Source organism: Paralichthys olivaceus, chromosome 10 (genome assembly GCF_024713975.1).
Source record: "Paralichthys olivaceus isolate ysfri-2021 chromosome 10, ASM2471397v2, whole genome shotgun sequence".
Lineage (NCBI taxonomy): Eukaryota > Metazoa > Chordata > Actinopteri > Pleuronectiformes > Paralichthyidae > Paralichthys > Paralichthys olivaceus.
In genome coordinates, this window is record NC_091102.1 from 16,198,359 (window position 1) to 16,223,672 (window position 25,314).

The 25,314-nt window shown below is 38.9% G+C and overlaps 1 protein-coding gene and 1 long non-coding RNA gene across 2 annotated transcripts; both read left to right on the forward strand.

Annotated features, from left to right (window-relative positions):
- Positions 1 to 2,579: 2,579 nt before the first annotated feature.
- LOC109631203 (histamine N-methyltransferase A-like) lies at positions 2,580 to 6,456 on the forward strand. Its single transcript, XM_020089820.2, has 7 exons — positions 2,580 to 2,719; positions 2,864 to 3,006; positions 3,850 to 3,902; positions 4,363 to 4,470; positions 5,175 to 5,305; positions 5,514 to 5,607; positions 5,831 to 6,456. The coding sequence occupies exons 2-7, from the start codon at positions 2,873 to 2,875 to the stop codon at positions 6,181 to 6,183; spliced, it is 873 nt and encodes a 290-aa protein (XP_019945379.2). The 5' UTR covers positions 2,580 to 2,719; positions 2,864 to 2,872; the 3' UTR covers positions 6,184 to 6,456.
- Positions 6,457 to 20,981: 14,525 nt separating this feature from the next.
- On the forward strand, positions 20,982 to 24,635 carry LOC138411919 (uncharacterized). The gene is made up of 3 exons (XR_011244407.1): positions 20,982 to 21,062; positions 21,494 to 21,518; positions 21,854 to 24,635. It is a non-coding gene; the product is annotated as an uncharacterized lncRNA (long non-coding RNA).
- The last annotated feature ends 679 nt before the right edge of the window (positions 24,636 to 25,314 follow it).

Below are 25,314 nucleotides of genomic sequence, written 5' to 3' on the forward strand. Positions count from 1 at the left end.
TGTAAGAGTGGGTGGAAGATTTGGATACAGCTGTTGTGGAATTTACTTTAAATTGATGTGGTTTATGATATAAATACAGATCATTAACAATTTGAAGTCACTGACTGAAGCATCGTCAACCCACAAATCTTGCTAATTCTCTGTAGTATGGTTTATTCATACTGAATTAAGCGCATTGAAGTACTGTGAGGTTTTTATTAATCATAAAGACAATTATAACTACATAACTCAAATCTTATTATATCAAAAAAACATGTATTTTCACTTGTATGTGTGTTAAGTACATGCTGATACAGGCCATATAATGGTTAGATAAACACTGCCTCAAAGGCAGCACATGCTCTTTTTGTCTCTTATCACCCAGAACAAATGTTTCTGATATAGCTGAAGTACTGGCGCCATCTTGAGGGTGGTATTATAACTGGACTGTAAAATACAGGAATGGGCATATAAGGGTACAGATCCAGTATATGAAAAATGAATTAGCAGATCACTGACGACCACCACTGTCAAAAATACAAAATAATTAAATGAATACATGTGCGTGACTCATACATAGACGAAACTAGACACCAGTTACAAATAGTAATACAACTATATTTATGATAATAATGATAAGAAGAAGCTAAATGTGATGTTGCATCTTTAAATTACAGCTTAAAAATGTGGGAAAATAAAAACTACAAACACTTGTTTGTATGGGATGCCTAGACACACACACACACACACACACACACACCTTAAATTCAAGCACACACAGAGAGCTATCTGCAATAAAATGGAATCTGTTGCTGCAGCAGTTAATTGAATTGCTTTTCTAATGGTTGTTCTTTGACTGCACCAAATTGAACTAGATCTGTCGGCTTCCTCTTTCTAATGTCACTGTACCTCATGCCTGAGACGTGTTGCTGGGAGCTATGTTATCGTCTTCAGCAAGATAGAGATCTCTCCAGAGAAGAGAGCTCTCCAGGTCAGCTCATGAATATTGCAAAAACACTGCTCTAACAGGAGTTCTGCTCCCTGATTTGAATGTGTCTAAAAACCAGAGTATACTAAAAACTATGAAACCTATACTGACGTTTAACACCTCAATCCTGTTTTTTGTTTTCGGTGTGTGCCCCAGACAGGCTCATATCTGATATAAACGTCTTGATGCCCAGCCACCAATCAATAGGACAATGACAAGCGTGTCACCATGGCAATGTTTGAAATAAGATTGTTTTTGGAAGTGCACCACACTTTGAGAACATCTCATGTCAAGGTAGGATACTTCAGGCTCTGAGTGTCCTCCTATGATCGATCAATCCCTCTGCCACCTTAAACTCAATTTCTGTTCCATAGATTTGACCAGAAGGTTTTAGTTATGTATTTGACATTTGGTTCTGTGGCATCCAGGCAAGATTTAAACGTAAATTTCAAGGGCAAAAAGTCTGATATCCTCAGGTGCTTGTTAATTACATTTCTTTATTAGAAAAAAAAAAGAATGACCTTTGTTTCACCTTCTATCCATCTAATGCAAATGCTTTTATTTGAAATGCTCATGAGTCAATGTTTAGATTTGAAATGAACTTTCTGTGGACTGTGGGACAACGAGACACCCAGAGAAAAGGCTGCAACTGCCAGTGGATTGAAAACAGCTGCTTTTAGAACTGTTGTTGCACAAGTGTTTTACACTCAGTGATCCCATTTTTAAATATGCTTCGTTTTCCATAGTTCATTTGAACGACTATCTTACATTTCAATTTCCTATACTTCTGCAGTTCTTTGTTAAAGCATAACCTAAGTTTTTGCTTTGCCAAATATAAGTCAGTGTCAATAACCATTGGATTTTAAAATGACAAAACCGAGGAAAATAAAATCCAACAGGCAGCTGGTTATAAATACAGTGATGTGATTAAAATCATTAGGAGTGTGAAAGCATGCTTCATAATCCTAAATACTGCAAGAGACTCTGGAATGATTTAAACTAATATGATAAGTCAAAACTAAAAGTAGTCTACAGATTTTATAATCAACCTATGTGTAGCAAGCCCTGAAGAACAAGGACTGCATGTTGGCTGCAACTCTTAGTTATTCAGTGCTGAAGACTTTCCTGTTTGCCACTACCTTTAAATAAATCAAATATTTTTTGGTTTCCTACACGGTTACTTTTACTCTTTTATTACTTGTTTCTTTTTATTTATTTACTATGTGACTCATTTCAGTTTCTTTTTAAATTCCATTTTTTGCAACATCGTATCTTGTACAATTTGTCATGATCCCTTTTATATTTTATAGAAAGCACTTTAAATGGCCTTGTTGTTGACAGGCACAAAACAAATGAATTAAAAAAGCTATACATCAAAATAAAAGCAATAGGCGATATATAGTACAATAAAAGTAACAGGCTATATTTTACAATAAAGTAATCATCGATATGACAATTAAAGTAATAGGCTATATATTACAAAAAAGCAATGGGCTCTAGTACAATAAAAGCAATGGGCTGTATATTATTGTAAAAGCTCAAGTGTTACAAACAAATTACAAACTCAGTGTTTTAGTGTTTCAGGGGGAACCTGTAAAAAAACATTGGGAGGTGCAAAGTTAATCTCTCAAGGGTTATGCAAGAAGAACTCCAGGGAAAGTGGGTTAGCCAATCTGTGGGTGGAGACAGAACTGTGACTGCACTTTAAAAAGAGTGGGAGAGAATCGACCCTGTGGCTTCCACATATTCAAGGTAATCCTTACAAACTTTGTATGAGTGGCTCCGATCAGCTCAGTAACTAAATAACAGCCTAGTGCCTTTTGGGGTAGCATCAGGAAATGTGGTAACTCCAGGCTTTTTACTTCAGGTCTAACCACTTTGTGTGATGCGTTGCAGGGATCGGTCATGGCTGCAGAAGCAAAGCAGACTTGTTACGAGGGCAGTGCGGTGCAAAGCTTCAAGTTCTACCTGGAACAGTCTGGAGAACATGAGGCCATTGTGCGGGGCGTCCACAGCCTCCTGCCAGCAGAGTTTAAAAGGTACACTCAGAAAGGTTGGAGTGCAGCACTTCACTTGCTTTTTTATCATCTTCCTGCTATTTTTACTGCGTACTTAGACGCAGCAGAGAGGTTGTGAGTGCCCTCTTTCGGTCTTCCAGCTTTTTGAAGCGATGGGATCATTTAGCTGCTTAACTGAGGTCTCAGCTAATTACTTCTCTCAATAGGTCTTTTCAAAGGGAGATGACATTCTCATTAGTAATTCATGCTGACACAAAGCTGGTGGTTGTTGCTAACCAATTGTAATGCTTTTCTATAGATCTAAAGTTGTTTTGTGTGCTTGTGCCCATTTCCCAAATCTATACAAGCCTGATAGTGCAAAGGTGGGGGTGTGTTCTAATTTTTGCATGAAATATTTCTATTTACAAGTTTTGCATAAAAGCACGAGCAATTTTGACTTAAGATATAATTAAGGCAAATTGTTTTGTGGGATTCTTACTGATAATACTATCTACATCTACTGCTCACATGTCAATGGTACGATCCTTGTGAATCCCTGTTTCCACCTCTTAGCAGGATTGATAAGTGCTGTTTATATTCAGCCACAAACATACACACACACACACACATATATTTATCAAAATATATTTATAAAAATATATGTGCAGCGAAATATGTAAATGAAATCTTGCATTACATAAATTGCATCCAAAGATGAAAATATATTCTTGCAACTGTCACAGAAAAGTGAATAAATGATATTATTCAAGAACCTACAGTGACAGATGCAGCACAGGTATTATGTGCTATTGGATAATTAAACGTTCATATATTTTGTACAATTTCTCATTTCATTGTTTTTTCTCCTCTCTTGTTTTGATGTAGAATTGGAGAAGGTAGAAGTGGTCTTGATGTTCTGGGCGTTGGAAGTGGTGGAGGTACGTGATGAAATACAACAACCATAGCGTGTACGTACACTGTGTATTGTTGTAGAGGTCATTTTAAGTGCAGCTCCTCCCAAACTGATTTTGAATCTCATCATGATGGTGCAATGAGGAGGATTGCTGCACAGCATTTGTGGGAGGACACTTGTTACTGAGTTTGTCCATGAGAGGTGAATGTAGGTCAACTGTCAATGATTACAACAGCGGCAGCTGTTCATGACTAAAATGATAAGATTCACATTCCCTCCCTCCCACTCTGTCTCTCTGTATCACACACATACACACATGTATTAGTTAGTTATTGTAATTGACATATGGATCTTTATGAACTTCTACAGTTGTTACAGAAATGTTTGCAGTGTTAAATTAAAAAACTTTTTGAGCGTTTTGTTTTTTTTTAACATTGAAGCAGCAGTACTCTGATGCAGTATGATTTCAAACTGGTTCATTCCAGGGGAGGTGGACGTCCAGATGCTCTCTCTGCTGCAGTCGACATTCCCCGCTGTTCCCATCACCGCTGACATTGTGGAGGGCAGTGGCGAGCTCACAGATAACTTTAAAGGTATCGACAATTCAAAAACACCACACAGTGAAAGAGTTGTAATTATCTCAATTCCTTTTCGTAGTAGAAGTACTGTTAGGTCCAGCTGCTTCTGAAAAGACTGAATAAGGGCACAGTTGTTTCACATACGCCAATGGAAAACGATTACCACAGGTCAAAGATCGCCAAAGCCATGCTGCAGATGTGCTTCACTGCAGGAAGCAAATGTTTTATTGGCCACCTGGCTCGTTCTGATTGGAAGTGAACAGGGATGTGAACGTTCGTACGTGTATGTCTGCCACTTTGAGAATAAGAGAGTTTGTTGAACAGTGATCCAGCCAAAGACTTTAACCCTACAGAACACCTATGGAGAGACCAGAAGGTGACAGTTGCTTGGGAATAATGGGATCATTTGCTCTGATCCAGATGTGCAAGGTTTAAGGAAGAACACTGCAACACATAATTACTGCCAAAGGGGTCTGAATACTTCCAATTTTAGTTTTTGACTTTCAGTAAATGTGTTCAAATTTCTTACATGTTTTAATGGGGGGTGTAGATTAACGGGCAGATTTATCAGTTTATAATTAAATCTACAATACAACACGTGTGTAAAGACACTGTGTCGACGTCAATGAGAACAAATCTGACAGTGCTGTGATATCTGTTGATGTCACTCACGTCCCTGATATGTCTTGACTGCTTTCTTTGTTCTGTCCAACCTTTAGCTTTGGTAGCAAAGACCACCAACCTCCAGAAGGTCCTGTTTGCTTGGCACGTCATGCACAGTGAGGACTATGAGAAGCAAGTGAAATCAAAGGGAAACATGAAAAAGTTTGACTTCATACACATGATCCAGGTATTAGGAGCCTGCTTTGTGGAAATTTAGTTGAAGAATGATGTAAAGACTGTGGGGGTCACTGAGGACTGAAGAGTCAAATGTCAGTGTCTCACTTTGTGTAAGCAGCTCATGTTAGTCATGTATTCTACATCTCTATCATACATGGATTCATTCTTTACTCTGAAAATAGAAATCAATGTTCCCCACCTCTCTCTCCTCTGAACAGATGCTCTACTATGTGAATAACCTCGCTGACACTATCAAGTTCTACCACAACCTTCTGAAAAACAACGGCACGCTCATGATCATCATTGAAACAGGTATACAATTGGATTTTTTGTAATTACGGTAAAATTTCAATTATGTGTCTAAATTGCCAAAACCTTCCCTTGTTTCTTATCAGTCCGATTGCTTCCTGCTTCTTCCCCCTTCACTGCAAAACAAAGAAACATATCAACGTTTAATTTTTCACCATTACTAAAATTGTATTGTCCCTAGTTTCCCTCTGGAATCACTGTACTTTTTAATCTCCCCCCCACTAAGCCCACGCAGGCTGGGACACCCTGTGGAAGACGTACAAAAAGGAGCTCTGTGTGGACGCCATCACAGAGTACCGCTCGTCAGCAGAGGTGATCGCCTGTCTAAAGAGCCAGGGTCTGAAGTACGAGGAGCACATCATTCACAACACCTTCGACATCACTGAGTGCTACGATCCTAATAGCACCACAGGAGCACGTATGATGAATTACATGACAGCCAAAGAAAACTTCCATCAGTCCTTCTCCCAGGAGGTCAGAGCTGGAATCTTAGACCTCCTCAAGAACAAGTGCAGCACGGTGAAAGACGGCCGGGTGTTGTTCAACAGCAACACCAGCTGCATTCTGGTTCATGCCTGAGTACGTCCTGTTCTCCATTCAGTTAACTGTGACATTCTCACTTCAATCAACAAAATGCAACACATATTTTGTGATTACTAAAAATATCCTTAAAAGCTGTGTCTTGACTGAATAAAATAAAACATTTTGATACGTTAAGAAGTTTAGTTTCACAACAACTCCTTGTGTACTGTATTTGGTTGTTTGTTACACAGAGTACTGTTCTGCTGCTGCTGTAGCAATTTGGCCCAAGACAAATTTCCCCATGGGGACAATAAAGTATATTTGATTTAATTTGATTTGAATTCATGTTTAATCAAAATGTGGGATATTACATCTTAACTCTGCAGTTACATTTCAACTCTATGAAGGTCTTTAGAGTCTTTCAGCTCAGTTTGTTTCTGCAGCTTTACTGTTTTACCCTCATGGCTCATGTCTTCACATTTTTAAATCACATATAAATACTTTTGTACCTTTCACCACCATAAACCACTAAAAATACTGTGTGAAGCGTTGACAGAACCTGGATTGACATTGATTTGATAGTGAAGGCAGGGTTTTCCTCCTAGACTTATACAACTTATAGTTTTGACAGTTTCTGTCTGAATCCACATCGTAAGACACCTGAACTCCTCACAACCCCAAAATGGTACATCACTGTATTTGTATTATTAGTTAAATTATGTAAATGCTCAAACATAAAACCGAGAAAAACGAGGTAATAAACTAAATAAATCTCTGCTAAAGTAAATCTCATCTCACATTCAAATGTCATTTGAAATTTTATGACAAATCTCATTCTACAATAGTCAGCATATTTCTTATGAAAAAAAAAATCTCTCAGCATACAATCTCTTTTAGGCAGAAATTACAAATGGAATTGATGGAGACAGTCAATCTTATTGTTATCTAAATAATTAATTTTACAAGTTTGGATGTGGGACAAGAGCACATCTGGACAGCTGTGCATGAGATAAAGTGATGAAAACCTCAACGGTTACCTCATTGGAATGTGACATCTCAAAACACTTCTATCAACAAGAGGGAAGTAAATAAATGGAGGAATTGCACAATAATAATGGAAGAATACATTATTTTAACTAGTCACTGCAGCTAGAGCAGTGTTTGAATATAAACATGTATTGTGTTGAAACAGGAATGAGGATTAATCAGTTTACATTCATATATTTTGTTCCCAGTTATATTTTAATGAATTAAAAATGTCTCCGTCAATGTAAATACTGATGTGTCACATTTAACAGTGTGTGATATGAGATGTGATTGTGTGTATCTGTGTTTCTGTGTGTAACTCATTTGTAAATGTAAAATTTTGTAAAACTTTTTTAAAAATACATTTAAACAATCAGGGCTCCCATGTTCACACAGTCTGCCCCTTCCTCTGCCGTGTACGACAGCTAACTAGATTTTTAGTCAGATTTTTGTTTAGTCAGATCTAATTCCATTTGACCCTCTCTGTTGTCAGAGTAAAGAGACAGTGCTCTTTCAGGATGTTTAAACTCAGTTATTCCACAATGTTAACTCCCACTGTCAGAGTCAGGTGATCCTCTCTCTGTCTCCATCTTCATTTTGAATTGTGTCCCTTTCTTCCTTGTGTTTAGTATTTTTCTCCTTTCCTTGTTCTCCCAGGGTCACTTCCTGTTGCAGTCTTGCTTCCTGTATGTCACATGGCCTCCCTCTGTTCTTCACTCCTCTTCAGCTCTTTGTCTAATTGAGTGAGCTGAGCCTTTCTCTGCTGCCTCTTTTGAGCTTTTTGTCTGAGCTCCAGTTGGAGCTGGCTCTCCACCTGGCTCCGCTCTCCACCAGAATAACCTGAACTTTTAGAGTCAATCCTGAGGCCCTGCACTGTTCTGGGACACAAGTAAACTGCACTGGTCAACATATGTGAAAAATAAAAAGCATACATGTAGTTCATGGCTGAATCTCCAGTCCCAACTTAGTGCAGACCAGAACTTTTTGAATCACATAGTGACAGAAACAGTAAACAAGTACACATGTGTATTCCTTCAATTCTGTTCAAGTTTTTTTTACATATTATTGTATTCATTTACACACTATACTATATCTATACATATGCAAATATTGTGCACTTCGTCGCTTTTTTTCCTCCTGCTTAGATGTTAAACTACTTTTTCCTGTGTCAGTACTTTTACTCTTTTCATTTCAATTCAGTTTTATTTATATAGTGCGAAATCATAACATACATTATTTCAAGGCCCTTTACAAAGTAAGGTGCAGACCTTCAGTGACACAAAGTTGAATTTAATCTAATCTCATAACAGCCAACAATTTAAATTAAAAATTGATCAAATCTATTTCCAGTTACATTTGACTTTGTTTGGTTAAATCTGTAGATTACTTTGGTGAGATTTGTCTATAATCATTGTGTCACCATTCAATTTAATGTTAATGTCTAAAACACACATTTGGTTAGTTATGTTACAATACATCTTTCAAAAAAAATTACTCCTTGTCAACAGTTCTACAGCATAAGTTACTTTCTATGGTTTGTGTGCTGGATGTTATTATAAACAGTGTATGTTGTGACGTCAGAGTACTTTGTGTACCTGCTTTATCCGTAGTAAAGATTTTACAGTCAAAATATTACATAAAATGAAACAAATGAAGGTGAGCTCCAATAGTTCATTGAAAATCATTTAAATTTAAGAGGCTGCTGGTAATTTTTGTTTCGAACACAACCCTTAGAGGTGTCCCTTATAATTAGAAAGACCTACATTAACACCAGAAGATGGCGCTACATATCCAGATATTCAGCTGAGCCTGCGCCTGTGCTCTGCTGCAGTGTCTCCAGCAGATGGCACACTGGCCTCAGCTTTACATGTAACACATCAGCCAAGAGTGAGAACGCCAACTTTTATTAAACATGAGCAAAAACACACCATGTGTTAATGTGTGAAGAATAATTCCATGTTCCCACTCAGCAGTCACACTTCCAAAGTGATGTTGTGGCTGCACGCACACAAAGTCACGTCAAACCTCTCAGGTCTCGTCTCGAGCTTTCCCGCAAATGTATTCTGGCTGCTCATTTAGCTCGTTAGCTTTAATAGGTCAGTAATTGAAATTCATCAGAAATTCTTGTCAGTGCACTCCCCCCTGATGTCAGTGGGCTTTCAGCACCTGCTCGGGCTCCATTACTGGGGGTCCTCGCCGGGCCCTCTCCTACTCCACAGAGTGACAGAGCATTAGTCACCGAGATAATCAACCTCAAGACATTGTTTGCCGCTAATGCTCATCAAGAACTATTTACTTCGCGTGCCAGTTGGTGGCTTATCGAAGGAGAAGTTCTTCACGAGATAAATGGGATGGAATGTTTAACGGATCGCCTCGTTTTCCAAGTGATTGATTATGCGGAGTGGTGCTGAACAGCTGGATGTTGTTATTTTGTTAGCTGGATTTTATTTTTATTTACTGCCAGTGGCGCACTTATTAGCTGATGACAAGCCCTGTCTCTCTGGAGTGCATTTCCCTGTATGAAACTCACCAGCATGATATTGTGCAGGTGGTGGATCCATAAATACTTGCTTCAGTTGCTACTGTAGCTCTACCCACAGTTCATCTTAGTTGTGAGAAGCCTCCAGGTGAAAGCCTGAGTCCTCTGGCCAGAGCTGAACCTCCCGCCTCTGGCTCTGAGGTGCTCATCAGTTTACTTTCACTCATTCTAAACGTAATGGGAAAATACCATTGTTATATCTTCATCTTGTTTTGTCTGCTGCATTTAAACTCTGCTTTATTTCCTGAGGGCTAATTTGTTTGCAGCTTGTCTACTTGTTGCTAATGCAGAGATACTTGAGCTCAGGTGAACCAGAGTTACCTTCATTTTCTAGAGTAAATTATTGAGGTTTGATAAATAGACACAAATCTGGAAATTATATAAAACAATACATGAGTGGCAGATCGAGGGTTTTTATAATCCAGGGGCCATACAGAGGCAGTGATTTAAGACCTCTTTATTTCATCTGCTTTCAGGAATCCTAGGGGCTAATTATTAATCAACATTCATGCAAAATGTCATGATTCAGTGAGATGCACGTTTAAGTTATTCCTTTTTAACTGTTAGCTCTATCTGTGATTATGAGATACAAATCATTGAATATATTTTCAAAATTATTCCTTGTTCAAACATATTGTAAATTTACCCCCCCAAATTTTTTTTTAGAATTGTTAGTAAGTGACTTGTTTGTGTTAAAACATAAAGACCACTTACAGGACAGGGGCACTTCAGAGGACAATCAGATCTTAGCAGGGGCCAGTGCCCCTCTACCCCTGCCCTGAATCCGCCCCTGTAACACATACACCATTTGAAACCAGAACTAAAGTAAGAAATTTAATCTTGTACAGAAAATATTCATCACAGTAATTCAAATCACTTTTTAGTTTTGATGAAAATAACTTTATAAGGATGTTTTGACAACAACAACAGGAAAGTGGACCTGCTACAGTAAATTTAAGAAGTCTTTCTGATAGTAGTTTCATAAGCTAATTAAACTTACCGAAAAAAACATCCATTTATGAGAACATGCAGGGAGCCATACTGACTGTCATCTGCACATTAATGATACCACTGACTATCCCAATTGTTTTTTGAAGGCAAAACAATCATGGTGTTCTGTTTTTTTTCTAAGCTGGATATTCACAGTTTGGCCAAATTGACTCTTCAGATGTCTATCTTCTTTAATATGGTTCCTTGCTCCTGGTCTCCTCTGTGTGGGGAGCTAGTATCAGGCCAGAGGCGTCTTCTATCAGCCTACATGTCAGCGTTTAGACCTCTCCAAGACCAGAGCAGGACATAAACTGGCCCTAAAATACATCACACACACTTTAATAGGCAGAGGCTGCGGCCCGGGCCTTGAAATATAGCTCTGATAGCGCTGCTGTAAATGGCCGGCCCTCTGCAGCATATATTTCATTCTGGAGAATTAGCCGTGTTTAGCAGCTGCTGCTATAAAGCAGCGGTCCTCCATAGTTCAGCAAAATATCACCATGTGATTGACGATTGAGGATTTGCTTTTCCTTTTGTAAATTTGGTTTAACATCAATTAGCTCGGCACAAAACAAGATGGAGGGCAGAAATACCAGTTTTAGAATTCAGTTCTTTTTCTCATCGTGCAGATGTTGACTTGTGCTGTGGAGCAGCGTCTCGCAGGCTTAAGTCATTCCAATGCGATTAACCAGGAATCAGAAAGGGTGGGATCGGGCGACTCGGCTCTAATCAAGTTTACCTTTGTCTGTCTCATTAATCTAGTGATTCGGGGCCTTCCAGTCCGATCCTCAGGATTGTTCCAGTGGATGTGAATGTGGAGAATTGACATAGATAAAGACTGGTGCCATATTTATTCTGCCAGGCCAAAAAAAACCACCATTAATTGACCCCCTTCTGTTCATTCAATATCTTGATCAATTACAGATAGCACAACACATTTAGTGAGTTCATAAATTATATATTTCAGGTTATAGGCCTTTTGATTTTTGTGCTGCAACTGTGAAACTTCTCCTGTCGAGGGGAAAAGTTGAAAAATAAATATGCTAGTTCAGAAGAATTTTGTATGAGCCTGACAAACGGTGATAACAATTTTGAGAAACAACTTGATATTGACTCTGAGCCATTCCTCTTTTAAGCCCATATTTGCTATTTGATAAAAACGAGTCACTGTCACTGGTTTGCTTTGTCAAACAGGAGAGTTCCTGAGGGTGAGATCCTCCTTAATTACACTCAGTGACGTTAACAAACTCCCTGACTCCCCTCACATGCTGCGGTGTTTGGGGGGGGTGTTTGCAATTTATTTACTGTTGTGGGATGTGGAAGAAAAAAAAGGAACCCTTATGTAATGCTGATTGCTGAGCTTATTAAGTTTTTGCTTAGATTTCTATACAGTAACACACACACACACACACACACACACACACACACACACACACCTAAGGTCATATACCATTTTACATTATTCTGTGCCATATGAGTCATTCTGCATTGTTCATCCTACAAGAACTCAAGTTTTTCAATGAAAATAATGACGATAATAATAATAATAGTAAAATAATAATGTATAGATTAATGTATAGATAAAAGGATGAGGTCAGATCAGGCCTTTAAAAACACCTGCAGGGGATATTAGCTGTTTCTTTATTACTGGTGTTATTGAGAATGACTTCTGTGCTGCTCAGCTGGTCGAGAACTGATACAAGACTCGTATTAAAACTGATCATGACAGAACAATCCTGCCAGAGGTTGGAACCAGTAGCAGGAATATTTGTACTTAATCCCTGTCATGAAAAAAAGAGAAAATAAGACTTTACATTTCCCTGCAGATCTGCTTTGGCTTTATTATTCTTCAGCGCATTAATCAACTTGTATCTCGTCCCCCTGATTTTATTAAATGCTGGTTCTGGCTCGCATCAATTCATTGTCTCTTAAATACCCTCCCTCCCGTGGGTGCGAGCTTGATTGTGCATAGGAAATTAAGTTGGAAACTTTTTTGGAGCTCTATTTAAAGTGCAGGTCCCCGGAGCGACCCCCTCCGCCGTTAATAACTCACGATCAGGGTCCTTTGCATTGTGTTTTGCCTCGCCAGTGTTCTCAACTAAAACCCATTCTAATGAAAAGTTCTGCTAAATTGCCAAATGGTGTCTGCTTTCCATCCATGGAAAAAAAGGTGTTTACTGTGAGGACTCCGACACAATAAAGAAGGTTGTTTAACTTGATAAATCACCGTGCAGGTGAATGGGAGTAGTTGTGGTCTCTTTTAGGAGCCTGGAGTCACATTACAGCTTGCTCACCTCTATAGCAGCAGGTGGAGGAGTTTCCTTGTAACTCTATCTGCCAGTGGGGAAAAATTCTGTTCAGCATTTCTAACGCGAATGGTTATATTTGATTTTGCTCTGTGTGAACTTATTTTTCTGAGTCAGCTTGAATCAACAATTTAATTCTGACAGAAAAAAGTCTGACTATTGTAACACATGTATTTGTGGAATAAAAGCAACACATGCATGTGTAGGATGTTTATGCAAAATAATGGGATGTAGGTTTTTTTGTAGGATTTCTCTGCACAGCAGTACTAAGAATATCATGATGGATTAACAGACGTCACTCCTCACCTTGTTTCATTCGTTGCATCTTCGCTCGGATATTTGTGTGTGCAAGCATTTTATTTGCCCCCTCTGTTCTCACAAGGTTCGATTCGACCGGCGAATCAATAAACGTATTGATGGACGTCAGATAAAACCATTATGGCGACCAGTTGTAATTTTTCAGCTGAATTGATTTCAGTTGAAATGATCCATGTACTTCCAGTGAAGCACGCCACCGCTGTGAGAGTGTTTTACCTTGACTCCATGCGAGAGAGACATTATTCATCACCGGGAGAATGTCCCTTCTTTCATACCCCCAATAAAAAGCAGAGTAATGAAGCTTCTGTGGGTGCTGTCACTTCAACACTGCTTTATAAAGGATGACACAATTATATTTTACCAGCTCACCAAAAAATGCTGACATGCCCTGGTTCAATAAAACGCAATCTGTATCGAGAGAAGTACGCTGGTTCCTTTGCTCTGGAGTCATAGCTCATGAACTACAAGGTGTCGTTGCCTTGGGATGCTCCTCGCAGAACGTTTTCTCCTGACAATTAAGCCGGGGGAAAAAAAAAAAGAGCAGCCGTGTTGATATTAGGATAAAGAGTGATATATCAGTTTGGTTTTAGAGGAGTGCAGTTTTGTCACGCTCCTTCGTATCCTGTGCAATATATTCCCGCTTGCTGGGGAAATAGCTTCACAGGTCTGTTCACAAGGAAAAATGTGAACTCCACGTTTTCCCCTCATGGAAAAAATGCATAAACAGGCATGACATTTGCCTCTGAGCAAACAGAGGCTAATGCTGCATTACCGTCAATCAGTCAACTTGGTAAATGTCTGTCTAAAGTATGATGGATGACGCGTCGACAACATTAAAAAGCGACCGCTTCCTAAACCTGAAATCTTGCATATTCAGTGACAGCCGGTGTGATGCTCCAGACAGCCGCCGCCCTGCTGCTTGATGCTTCCCAGCAGCAGGATATGGCTGCTTCTTAGCGGACGGCGTGTTTTTTCCTTGGAGAGAGACACATCTGGCCTTGGATAATCTCTCCTTAGTCTTCTGCTGTGTAATACATGCAAAGCTCTGCTCCATGTAATTCCCCCAACTGCTCCTTTTTTTACACGACAAGGGTGAAAAGACCACTAGTATGAAGTGTATTACTTTTTTTTATACCCACTGTGTCAGTAGCTGGTCTATGCAAAACGTACCTATATGTAAATTGGAAATAGAATATGAAAGGGGATAATAGCAGATTTAGATTAGTGCAGATATTTTGTTATTCCATTTTCTGAAGCTTAAAAAGTCAAATGTGCCCTGGTGAGCAAAATACAATAGTCACTTAAGTATTGGCAGCTCAAAATGTTGTGCTGTTGTATTGTAGTGGTACACACACATTCATATTTAAAGCTATTCATTAGCATTATTGATAGTATGCAAGTCATACATGAAAACGTCATAATTATGCTTTGTGAAATGAAATCAGGACAAAATTGAGATTGAACGTCAGCCACTGTTAATGGTAATGAAATGTGCAGTGCGTAGCCAGACGCCTCGAGCCTGAGCAATATAATATGTAGCAGCAGTGTCTCACTTGTTTATTTATTAACAGAGGGATTGTCTGCTTCACTTGCTATCACTGAGGCTTGACAGCTGCAGAGTCCAGGTGATGCATGAGCCAATATGTGAACTGGAGAGGGCTCAACATCGCACATCAATATGAAAATCAGTTTCTGGCAGAAATAGCCTGGGGCAGTACATCCAGCCTCAAAAAGTGACTAATCTTAGGGTCATAAACCCTGCACAGGACGCCCTGGGTCTTTTTTAGAGCGACAGATTTCAGAAATACCATCATTTTCCATTCCACAAGCCAAAGACCTTGCTCCTTATATTAGCAGATTTCTTTTAATAGCGTGTGAAATAGCAGGGTTGCCAGAACTAAGCAAGAGCAAATAAAAGAGAGAGTGTGGGGGGATTGTGAAAGGTGACCTTAGTCTCTGGAGCGGCAGATTAAAAACTTCAAATGCTCTGCCAGAGGCTCTCCTAAAGAAACAAAAAGACCACAGGCACGATGTTACTGTAGATGGAAGTGGCTGCCAAATATCATCTTCTTACAGAGAGGGATTATGAATTTCACAAGGCAACGATGGTCCCATTGGTGAGAATATTAGTTCACATATTGTTTTTCCAGATCTGCATATATTTCTGTTTATATATTTTTTTTATCCCGACTTTCAGAAGTTTTCAGCAGACTATTTTAAATTTCTCTATATGACTTAACTTAGTGCTATGTAAAATAAAATATAATGGCCATTTTTCATGTCAGCCAACAAAACTGACTGATATCACTATTATATAAGAAATGTAAAATACCAGCAAGTTGCATGGAAGTGCTTATTATGGCAGAATCAATTTTATCTTTAATTTCATGTGGGCACATAATTAATTCAATTCTTTATTTGTATAGTGACAAATCACATGCATTATCTCACAGCACTTTACAAAACAAGGTGGAGACCTTACAATATTATACACAACAGTGCCCACTATGGGTTGGTCATATTTGTGGTATATAAAACCCATAAATATAAATATTTTAACAGGAATGTTCCCCTTTTCTTCTTTTCTAACGATAAAATAACAAAATCCCAAATGCTAATAATTTTCAAGCAGATATTGTTGCATTCTTTAGCTTCAGCGTTGTCATTTAAAAGCCTGGACAGTGCACATTATAGGTGATCAGGCAGCACTTTCCCAGTCCCTCCCGTGGCTTGATAATAACTCAGCTCACTTAATTACAGACTCAGCTTCCCAGAGAAATAAAAAAGAGAAGCAAGAAAATGATTTTTCTCATGAGGGAAGCGAAACAATGGTGCTCCAAATCCTTGAATGGATTTCTATCTCAAAGCTCGTGGTGGAGACAGTTTGAACTGCAGTATCGCCGGGTGCTTTAATTACTGTTCAATGACTTCACTCTGAGTCCTTGGCCTAGTTTAGATTCCTTATCAAAAAAACAGCCATGCGCCGAGAAAAGATTACTTTTTAAACTTCGGGATGAGGGGAGGGCAGAGACAGAAAACAAGCTAATGCTGTTGCACAAATACATGGAAGGGGACACAGCCCAGAGCTATTTGGAAAGCAATAGCCCATTCCAAGATGTGGCATCGGGCTGGCATCCGCACAGCTCTTAAATTCCTTTTCTCGAGCCAGATGGCTATGGAATTACACAATTTTTAATCTAAAGCACGAACCTCTCTAGGCTTGGGGAAATCTTCTTGGGATAGCCACATTGGATTTATTTGTAGAGGAGACCGTCTCTTGCCCTGGGGTCCACATTTGATGGTAAATATGAAGTTTGACACTGAATGTCCTGAGTCCTCTTGGTTATGTGAGAGATAAGTCAAACCTACAAACTTTCACAGCGTTCCATAAATAGAGTCTTTCTGAAATGTTTGCATTACACCTTGTAACCTTGATATTTTAATATAAGGTCCTTAAACACTTAAAATATTAGTGTGACATCTTGGGAAGTGTAGTTGTTTGTTTGAAACAAAGGGACACATAAATTGCTTGGATCTGTCCAAAGGTAATAAAATCTGCATACCCACAATCCTGTGCTCTCTAGTAAACTTGTTGTATATCTTTTATTTAATTGGTAGAAAAGCGGAGGTGTATAATGTAAACACAGCACTTTGTTTTTATGCTTCTGCCAATAAGGGACGTATCAGATTACATAATATTTCAGCTGAATTGATTTCATCTAATTTAATCAGTTTATCTTTGTGTCATCGAGACAACTGGTCAAGTTGAGGTTGAAGACATTTCCTAAAGGCAGATTTGAGATATCATGTTCAAGAGGCCAAAACATGTTTTGTGAGTCACAGCGACCTTTGACCTCCAGAATCGAATCGCTTCATTAGGGTCTAAGTGAACATTTGTGCCATATTTGAAAGGATTCTCCGGAAGCGATAACTCATACCTGAGGCAAAAAACAATTTTGTGAGGTCACAGTGACCTTGATCTTTGACCTCCAAATTCAAATTAGTGAATGTGTGTTCCAGATGTGATGAAATTATTTGTGGGTGTTCCCAATATCACCCACGTTCACAAGAACTATTCGCATCATATCTGACTTTTGACCTTCAGCAACCAAAAATCCAATCAGTTTAACTTGACCTTTGACCTTTGACCACCAATCACTTTTACACAATTTTTTTGTAGAGATGAAGAGCATATTTTCCATAAATTAAATGTTATTGAGTTTTAAACATGCTGGTAGGCAGATGTTGTTACTGTCAGACAGAGCCAGGCTAGTTTTTGGCGATGTCCCAATGCAGTTACACCATTGGTCGGCTAGTCTCGACTTGGCCCAGCGTTTTTTCCCTTCCGGAGCTGTGGAGCACATAAACAAAATCCAAATCAAATCTGTGAAATTCAGATTGGTGTGTGGGTTGATAGAAACCCTGGCATTGTGTTGTGATTGCTACATTCTCAGTAACATAACACAGACACTGTTTAGATTTGGGATATCTATAGGTCCTGTGATATGCTCAGCATGCTGGATCAATACCATGCTGTTTATTTTGCAGACAAAAACCAAGATGACATTCTGCAGTGGGATCATACAGTGAGCAGTCGCTGACACATAAAGGGACAATTTTTTCCCCTCCAGTACATAATTCTTATTTTGTATCAAGACAGGAATAAAAGAAAAGTCGGTGAGGTGCTTGGCAGTCTCTCCACTCTCTGAATGCAACATAAAGCAATGCACTTAAAGGTTAATTAGAAAAATTATCTGTTGAGCCGAAAACAAATGGTACCATGGAGTCCCCCTGCTGGCAGACGAGTTAATCTATGGCAGGTCTCCTCACTGGTCCACCTGCGATCTGTCTCCGTCAGTCGGTTGACAGTCCCCGCGGGCCGCTGAGAGGATATGCTCCATCGCACCGCTGTGACTTGCCTGCTAATGAATACAGAGGAACCCGGGACGTCCAGACGCCCACGAAATGACTGGGAAGACTCCTCTGGCAGCCTGGATCGTTCTCTGGGCCGGATGTTGGATCAAATGAAGCGGAACGCAGCTACTCAACTGAGAGCGCGGAGACGGATGCCACTCAGCCTGAATAGCGATCGCTCTGATGGTTGAGATTTATTCAATGAAGCCTGATAGAGAGAGAGAATAGGCAGCAGTTTATGCGAGATCTGATAGACAGGGTACGAAGATGATGCTGTGGGGAAGGAAATATAGAGAATGGGTAAAGAAACAACTTTCATATTAAAGGCCGACTTTAATGTCAATCTGAGGGAGCGCAGTTTTATGGTGCGTTAAATGTTTACATGTTAATAATATTTCACAGAGCAATGCAGGTTGCTTGTTGGGTGCCCTCAATAAAGCCTGCATGCAGAAAAATAATGTCCATGACAATATGGGACTATCTTGTCAAACATGAATATCTATATCTAAAAGTGTACTTTGTCATGAGTTTGCCCACGATAAAGAATTCAAGTTGAGAAATCAACTGTTGCAATGAAGATTTTCACTTGTTTGGAAACCTGTTTGGATCAGGATGCTTAATCACTGCTTTATTTATTGTCCTTGCTGACATTCACAGCACGCCGTTAGAGGCCCTGCTGCATCCCTTCTTTCATTAACAAACTAAGTAACGCCAGCGTTTAAATGTCACCGGACCTACTGTACCCTCAGCACAGGAAGAGCAGGGACGGTGAAGGGCACAGGAAGCTCATAACTCAGCACAACATCATTAAGTCATCAAATACTTTACGGTCTCTGCTTAAAAGTTTTTGTTCATTTTAAAGAGGCCCTTCAGTAGTTTATGTCACTCATTTTGTTCTTATTTCACAGACATTTATTACAGCAGAATGAACCTTAGAGAGGTGGCGGTGGGTCAGGAAGTAGAGAGAGTCATCCACAAACCACATCTGTTCCATGGCACCTCCACTTTGAGTGAGTATTGTGATGTAAAGCACTTTGAGTTGTAAATAAGAAGAATAAGAAATAAGTGTTGGTAGTGCTGTCAGGACGCCTGGTACATACAACACAAAGTAGAAAATTGTAAAACCAATTAAATTGGAGCGTTGGCTCAACACATGAAGACTCAGCTCTTCAATGTAAGGTATGATCTCATGCACAAAGAGTCATCCCTCCCCTGACTGACAAGGCACACCTCCTTTTAATGGCTCCTTCATTCTACAGAACAGTCCTCTTATAGAACCAGATCCTCTTTCTGCAGGTCCTACAGGTACACTGACACACAAGCACACGAACGCACGCCCACACACACACACACACACACACACACACACACATAGTAAAAGACAATGTTCTTTGTATCAAAACTAATAGAAGTGAAACCAAGCCAACAGAAGTCCTTACCATTCTGCAAAGAAAGTACAACATACAAACATAATAAACCAAAGACCAGCCCTCTATAATACCTCTTTTACAAACAATAGCAGGTATATGCAGGTTTTTTTTTTATTTGAGTGAACCTGCTAAAAAAAGACAGTTGACAGAGGAGTTTGTTTTTCTCTTTTTTTCCCCATTGGTGAGTCTTATTTAACATCACAAAAAAGCTCTCTCACCTTGCCAGTGTTGCATCTTTTGCATTGTTAAAAACAATAGGAATACTCAAATGCTGATGGCTATTTACAGGCCATTGCCCAGAAGTTCAATGTGTGTCAGAAGTGCAGCACTACTGTCTAGACTGTCAAAATGACCCAAGAGTGAATGATTGTATCCATTCCCACTGTAGACAAAAGCCAGATGTCAGCATCTGTTAGTGGTTTTTTGACCGGTGGAGAAGGGGCTTTATTGATACAATCCATGACATCACTACTGACATCAGCAATATTATAAAAGTGTTAATTCTAGTCTCTATGCAAAGAGTTTAGTTGAAATAACTAGAATTATTCTGATTGACGTGGCACATGTAGGATGTGGCTATATATTTTGATAATGCAGATGAAATTATAAATACTGCACAATATCATCTACTGAAGACATGCAGTGTCCTGACGTCAACATCAAGCCTTAGCTGTGCATGTCCTTTTTATAGAGGTTGATTTATGCATCCACACTGATGTAGCAAGTCAAGACTGTTCAGAGGATCTCATTACCAGTTCAAGTGCGATCTGATTCCATGGGGATGAGGCCACAGGTTGAAACGGACGGTCAGTGAAGTGACTGACAGTCGACCACAGGGGGCCTCTTCCTGCAGGCCCTACAGGTACACTGATGTCTGTCGCTGTACAGACACACACACACATGCACACGCATGCATTCACACGCACACACACACACACACACACACACACACACACACACACACACACACACACACACACACACACACATATACACACACAGAGAGCCAAAATTTGTTTTCTATTAAAACTTGGACCCCTTTATACATAGGCTGCGTATTGATACTATTGATGACACAGATTTAATATATTATATGTGTATTGTTCATTTTGTTCAGTACTGCATTGTTGTCTATTATTTTTAATTCTTTCTCTCTTTGCCATTATATACTAATATTATATTAATATACTAAAAGTATATTATGGCAGAAACACTGTATGCTAACAAATGCTATTATCTTTTTTTTCATGTGGATGTGGTGAAAGTTAAATGTGAAAGGAAAGGAAACAGGAAGTCTAGCCACCCATGTAAAGGGGTGGAGTCTATAAAAGGGGGTGTTCTGCTCACCTGGGCCTTTCTTCCTGCATTGAGGCACAACTGAGAGAGGCCAGCTTTTGTTTGGTGTTTCATAAGGTAATTAAATGTTAAAAAGCATGACTTTTATGGTGAAACTGTAGAATGTGAAATATATATTTTAGATTATTGTTCCAAATTAAAGATTTGAGTAATGGAAAAAAGTGTGTTAGATCCTTCATGTTAAATGAGGGAAAAAGACTTGGAGGGATGACTTAGGCCTCTCAAGTTTTCTCTTGTGTATTAATATATAGTTTATTTTAGTTTATTTTAAACAAAGACACCATTACAGGAGCCATCCACTTTTATTATCGTATTTTGCCTTTAACTGATCTATTGAATCAGCATTTTCTTACAGGTTTTTTCTGCTGTGTTAAGGGGGGTTGAGTGAGTGGGTTGGTCTTGCATGTGTGTTCTTAGGTCACCGTAGCTTTCTGTGAATAAGAGTGTTGCAGAACAGTTTTGAATTGTCCTCTCTTTCATTCTTTTAGGCCTCCTATTGCTGCTACTTAAATGGTGAGGGGTCTTTTATATTACATGCTTTGTAAATAAAATCTGTATATTTTAGTGCAGCAGTCTCTCTGGTTCAAGTTTATTCTTCTGCATTGAGTATGTCCAGGGTCACACATGCATACAAACATATTGTACAAAAATACTTGAAATGCTGCACAACCAACAATATGAACAGTTTTTACAATCACACTACGATTATTGAAAAGCTCAAATTCACCATAATGCTGTGTGCAGAGTTCATGGCCTTGTGGTTTCCCCTTGCATTTGTTTTTTGGATGTGTGTGTTTGTACTGTGAGGCTTTTACTTCCTATTTTATTTTGTATGTTTCTCATTTCAGAGCACTTCCTGTCTTCGTCTGCCTTCCCACCCTTCCTGTTTACCTGTCCAACCTCGGGTTAGTTTCATCCAGTCATGGCCATATTCAAGTACGTTTTTACTTGGAAACACATGAGAGTCTCTAAAACAGTTCAAGTTTGGAAACACTGCTGGCCTCGTTTAAGTTTGAAAACTCTGTGGCTGTGTTTCAGTCTAGACTGTGTAGACACTCACAACTGCTTGCTGATTGGGTCTTTTGGTCATGACGTAGCCCTCGCTGATTCGTCAGGCTTCTATGACATGACTCTCTTTCGGAAAAAAAAACACTAGCCTCAGCACATGGAACACAAAATGTACAATCAAACAGTTTTCAAACAGAAGATGTAATGGTATATAGTCATAATCGTTGGTTGTGTATTTGTGGGTTTCTGTTGTCTCATAGGTTTTTCTCTGAGTGCTTCAGCAGTATTCCTGGTGTTAATTCCTTGTGTGTTTGACAAAGCAAATTTTGCATTTTGCCACTGTTTTTCATTTGTATACCTTTACTTGATCTAACTTCATTTTTTCCAGTAAGTGTGAAGACTATGTAGTGGAACTGTCCTTGTGTGAAGTCTGCATTTGGGTCCTTATCTGTTATCAGTCTTTAACAAATTGTGTTAATCAAATCCAAGACACACATAAAGGTATTATGGGACATTTGAATGTTGGTTCCCTCATGAATGTACATCTAAAGAAAACTTCGAGGAGAAGGAGTTAAACTCTGAAATGTAGCTTAATCACATTTACGTTGGCTGCTGCTAAAGTGGGTCAGATTAGTTTGAGTGCCAGTTAGCAGCATCTGTCAGCTGGAAGCAAACGGCACTTTGATATGTGAGGTTTTATAGGGTTGTGTAACAACTGAGAAAAACTCTCAGACACCAAATCATCTGCAAGCAAACTGCTGCAGCTTCAGTCAAAAAAACACAGCAAAGGAATTTATCCTGTAACAGGAAAATCAACATTTGTCAAACATTGAGAAAATGCCCTTACAAGTGTGAACAGTTTATAACAGTTACTTTTAAACTAGGCTACTGCAATATGAAGAATATTTACAATATTCTTTTCAATATTTCAAAGGTTGAGTGAAATGTATATCTGAGCATGTGACCTGCTGTGACCTCACTGTACTTTATATCAGTGTTTACAGATAAGTCATCTCATACATTTCAGACACTGTCCTCTCCAAAGCAACGACCTGGGTATGGAAACTGCATTGTTGCATAATCCACTGGTTAAGAAACACTACTACAGTAACTATAAAATCAACAGTGGTCAATCCAGTAAAAAATGAACTAGGATGTGGAAGTTTTAAACTGTGATGATATTTACAGTGAAAAGTTGAAAACAAAGTTGACCATTTCTCCTCTTTTGTCAATATGGTGATAAGAGCCCTGGAATTGTTTCTCTTTGAAAGCAAAGCTCTGACTTTTTTTCTCCAAACTAAGCTCAGTCATCAGACTTGATTATTTGCTCAGAAACTAAAATGCTGCAATTCAATGGAGGAGACGGCTTCTTTAAAATTATCATTATGTCCATTACATTAAGTAAAGTCAAGTTAAATTAACCAATAACAAAAATCACACACTTGCTTTTAATCCTTACAGCATACTACATATAAGCTCCTGACTTGGATAAGAAATATGGGAGGACACCAAGTTACTGTACATGGAATCATATAAATACAACCATCCAGATATCTGAGCTCTTCAGGTCCTGGAGATCATTTAAACATGTACTTTTATGATTTCTAAAAGTATATCATGCAATGTATGTGAAATACTTTTTTTCTATTTTATTTAGACACAAAATTACAAATATGCAACACAAAAAATAGAATATATATATGCGATTAAAATATGAGTTTTCTATTATACTGCAAAAATAAGAGAAATTCACAGAGCTCAATAGTAGACCACATCCTCTCATCCAGGCCACAGATTCCTAAAAAAAAACATATTGATATACTACAATAATAAAGTATAAATACAACTCTGAATATAATTAGACAGTATATGCGCTTACTGCTATTTTCCCAAAATGAGCACACTCCATTAAAACATACCATACTCTAAATACAATTCCTAAAAGCTGCTCTATGTTGCCTCCTCAGTCCGACCTTTTCTAGGCTCTGAGCCACAGTAGCAATTCTCAAACAAACTTCTAACAATACATACAGTATGTACACGTGTCATATCAGCAGGGTGTACGTCACCAATTGTCCCCAGAAGACCATAATCATTGTCCCCTGAGTGATGACAACCACTTCATTTAGCTCTCCAGTGACTATGATAGAGCTCATTCACTGTGATCCTCAAATGACATTATATTACGAGGAAGACGGGCATGTCTTGGATGTGACAGCACGGGGGTGTGAAATCATGTCCCCTTTCATCAAAAGAGTTATGATCGGTCAAGTCGGGCTCTTAACAAATAGCAGGCTTTGCACTTTTATCAGCAATGCCGTGACCCTCAACGCCATGACCTCATCATTAATATGGGAAGGCCGGATGATAGATCAAAGCATGGTTCAGTGGAGCATCCCTGGGCCAGAGCTAGCCTTGAATCGTTCATCACACCATCCCTGTGGGGACTTTACGAGGGTCCGGGGAGAAAGGACGCTCTCCAGGCTGTCACATTTGTTTTACCGCTTTTGATAATGGCTCTCCTTTTAAAAGATGATACTCGCTGGGATTTCTTATCAACGAATGGTTGTGATTTTAGCTGTGATGACATCCTCAAATGTTAATAAAGCTGAACTGTCTGAACTGTTTCATGCTTTTCTTGGTACAGTTCTAGTGAAGGGCTTGAGTCTGGTATACTGGACTGAAATGTTGTATCAGACCATACACCTTTTTCTTTCAGTTTCCCCACAAAATAATTCAGTTATCTTGGTGAAAAAAATCTGGCTCATTTAGGGAACTGATATCTATTAGTTTGTACAGCTTGGTGCAGCTTGACTGAATTTTATGGCTCTGTTTGGTCCTGGTGGAAGTACGTGCTGAGCGCCATGTTTGTTTGTAAAGTGTTTTACCCAAAACCTACTGGTAGACTGTGTCAGGAAAGAGCCCATTAAATTTTATTGTGGATCCAGTTCAAGGACTTTTTTTAACTCTTAAACATTGTGAGATAGACTTTTTCTTTACATTTTCCTTGATTCCCTTGAATAATTATAAAAATCGCACATTCTGGACACTGATATTTTTGAGTTTGTGAAACTTGGTGCAGATCCAATTAAAAAAAATCAGATCTAGCTAACTTAAATGTGGTTTCATAGGGGTGTAAGCTTTTTTCATCTGTATGGTAACAAATAGAGCTAGAAGAATAAGACGTCCTTTATTTGTCCCTCAATGGGGAAATTTGCATTATTACAGCAGCAAAAAGAACATTAGCAGTTATAAGTAGAAATATATTGATAAGCTGAATGGAATTAAACTACAGTGTAAA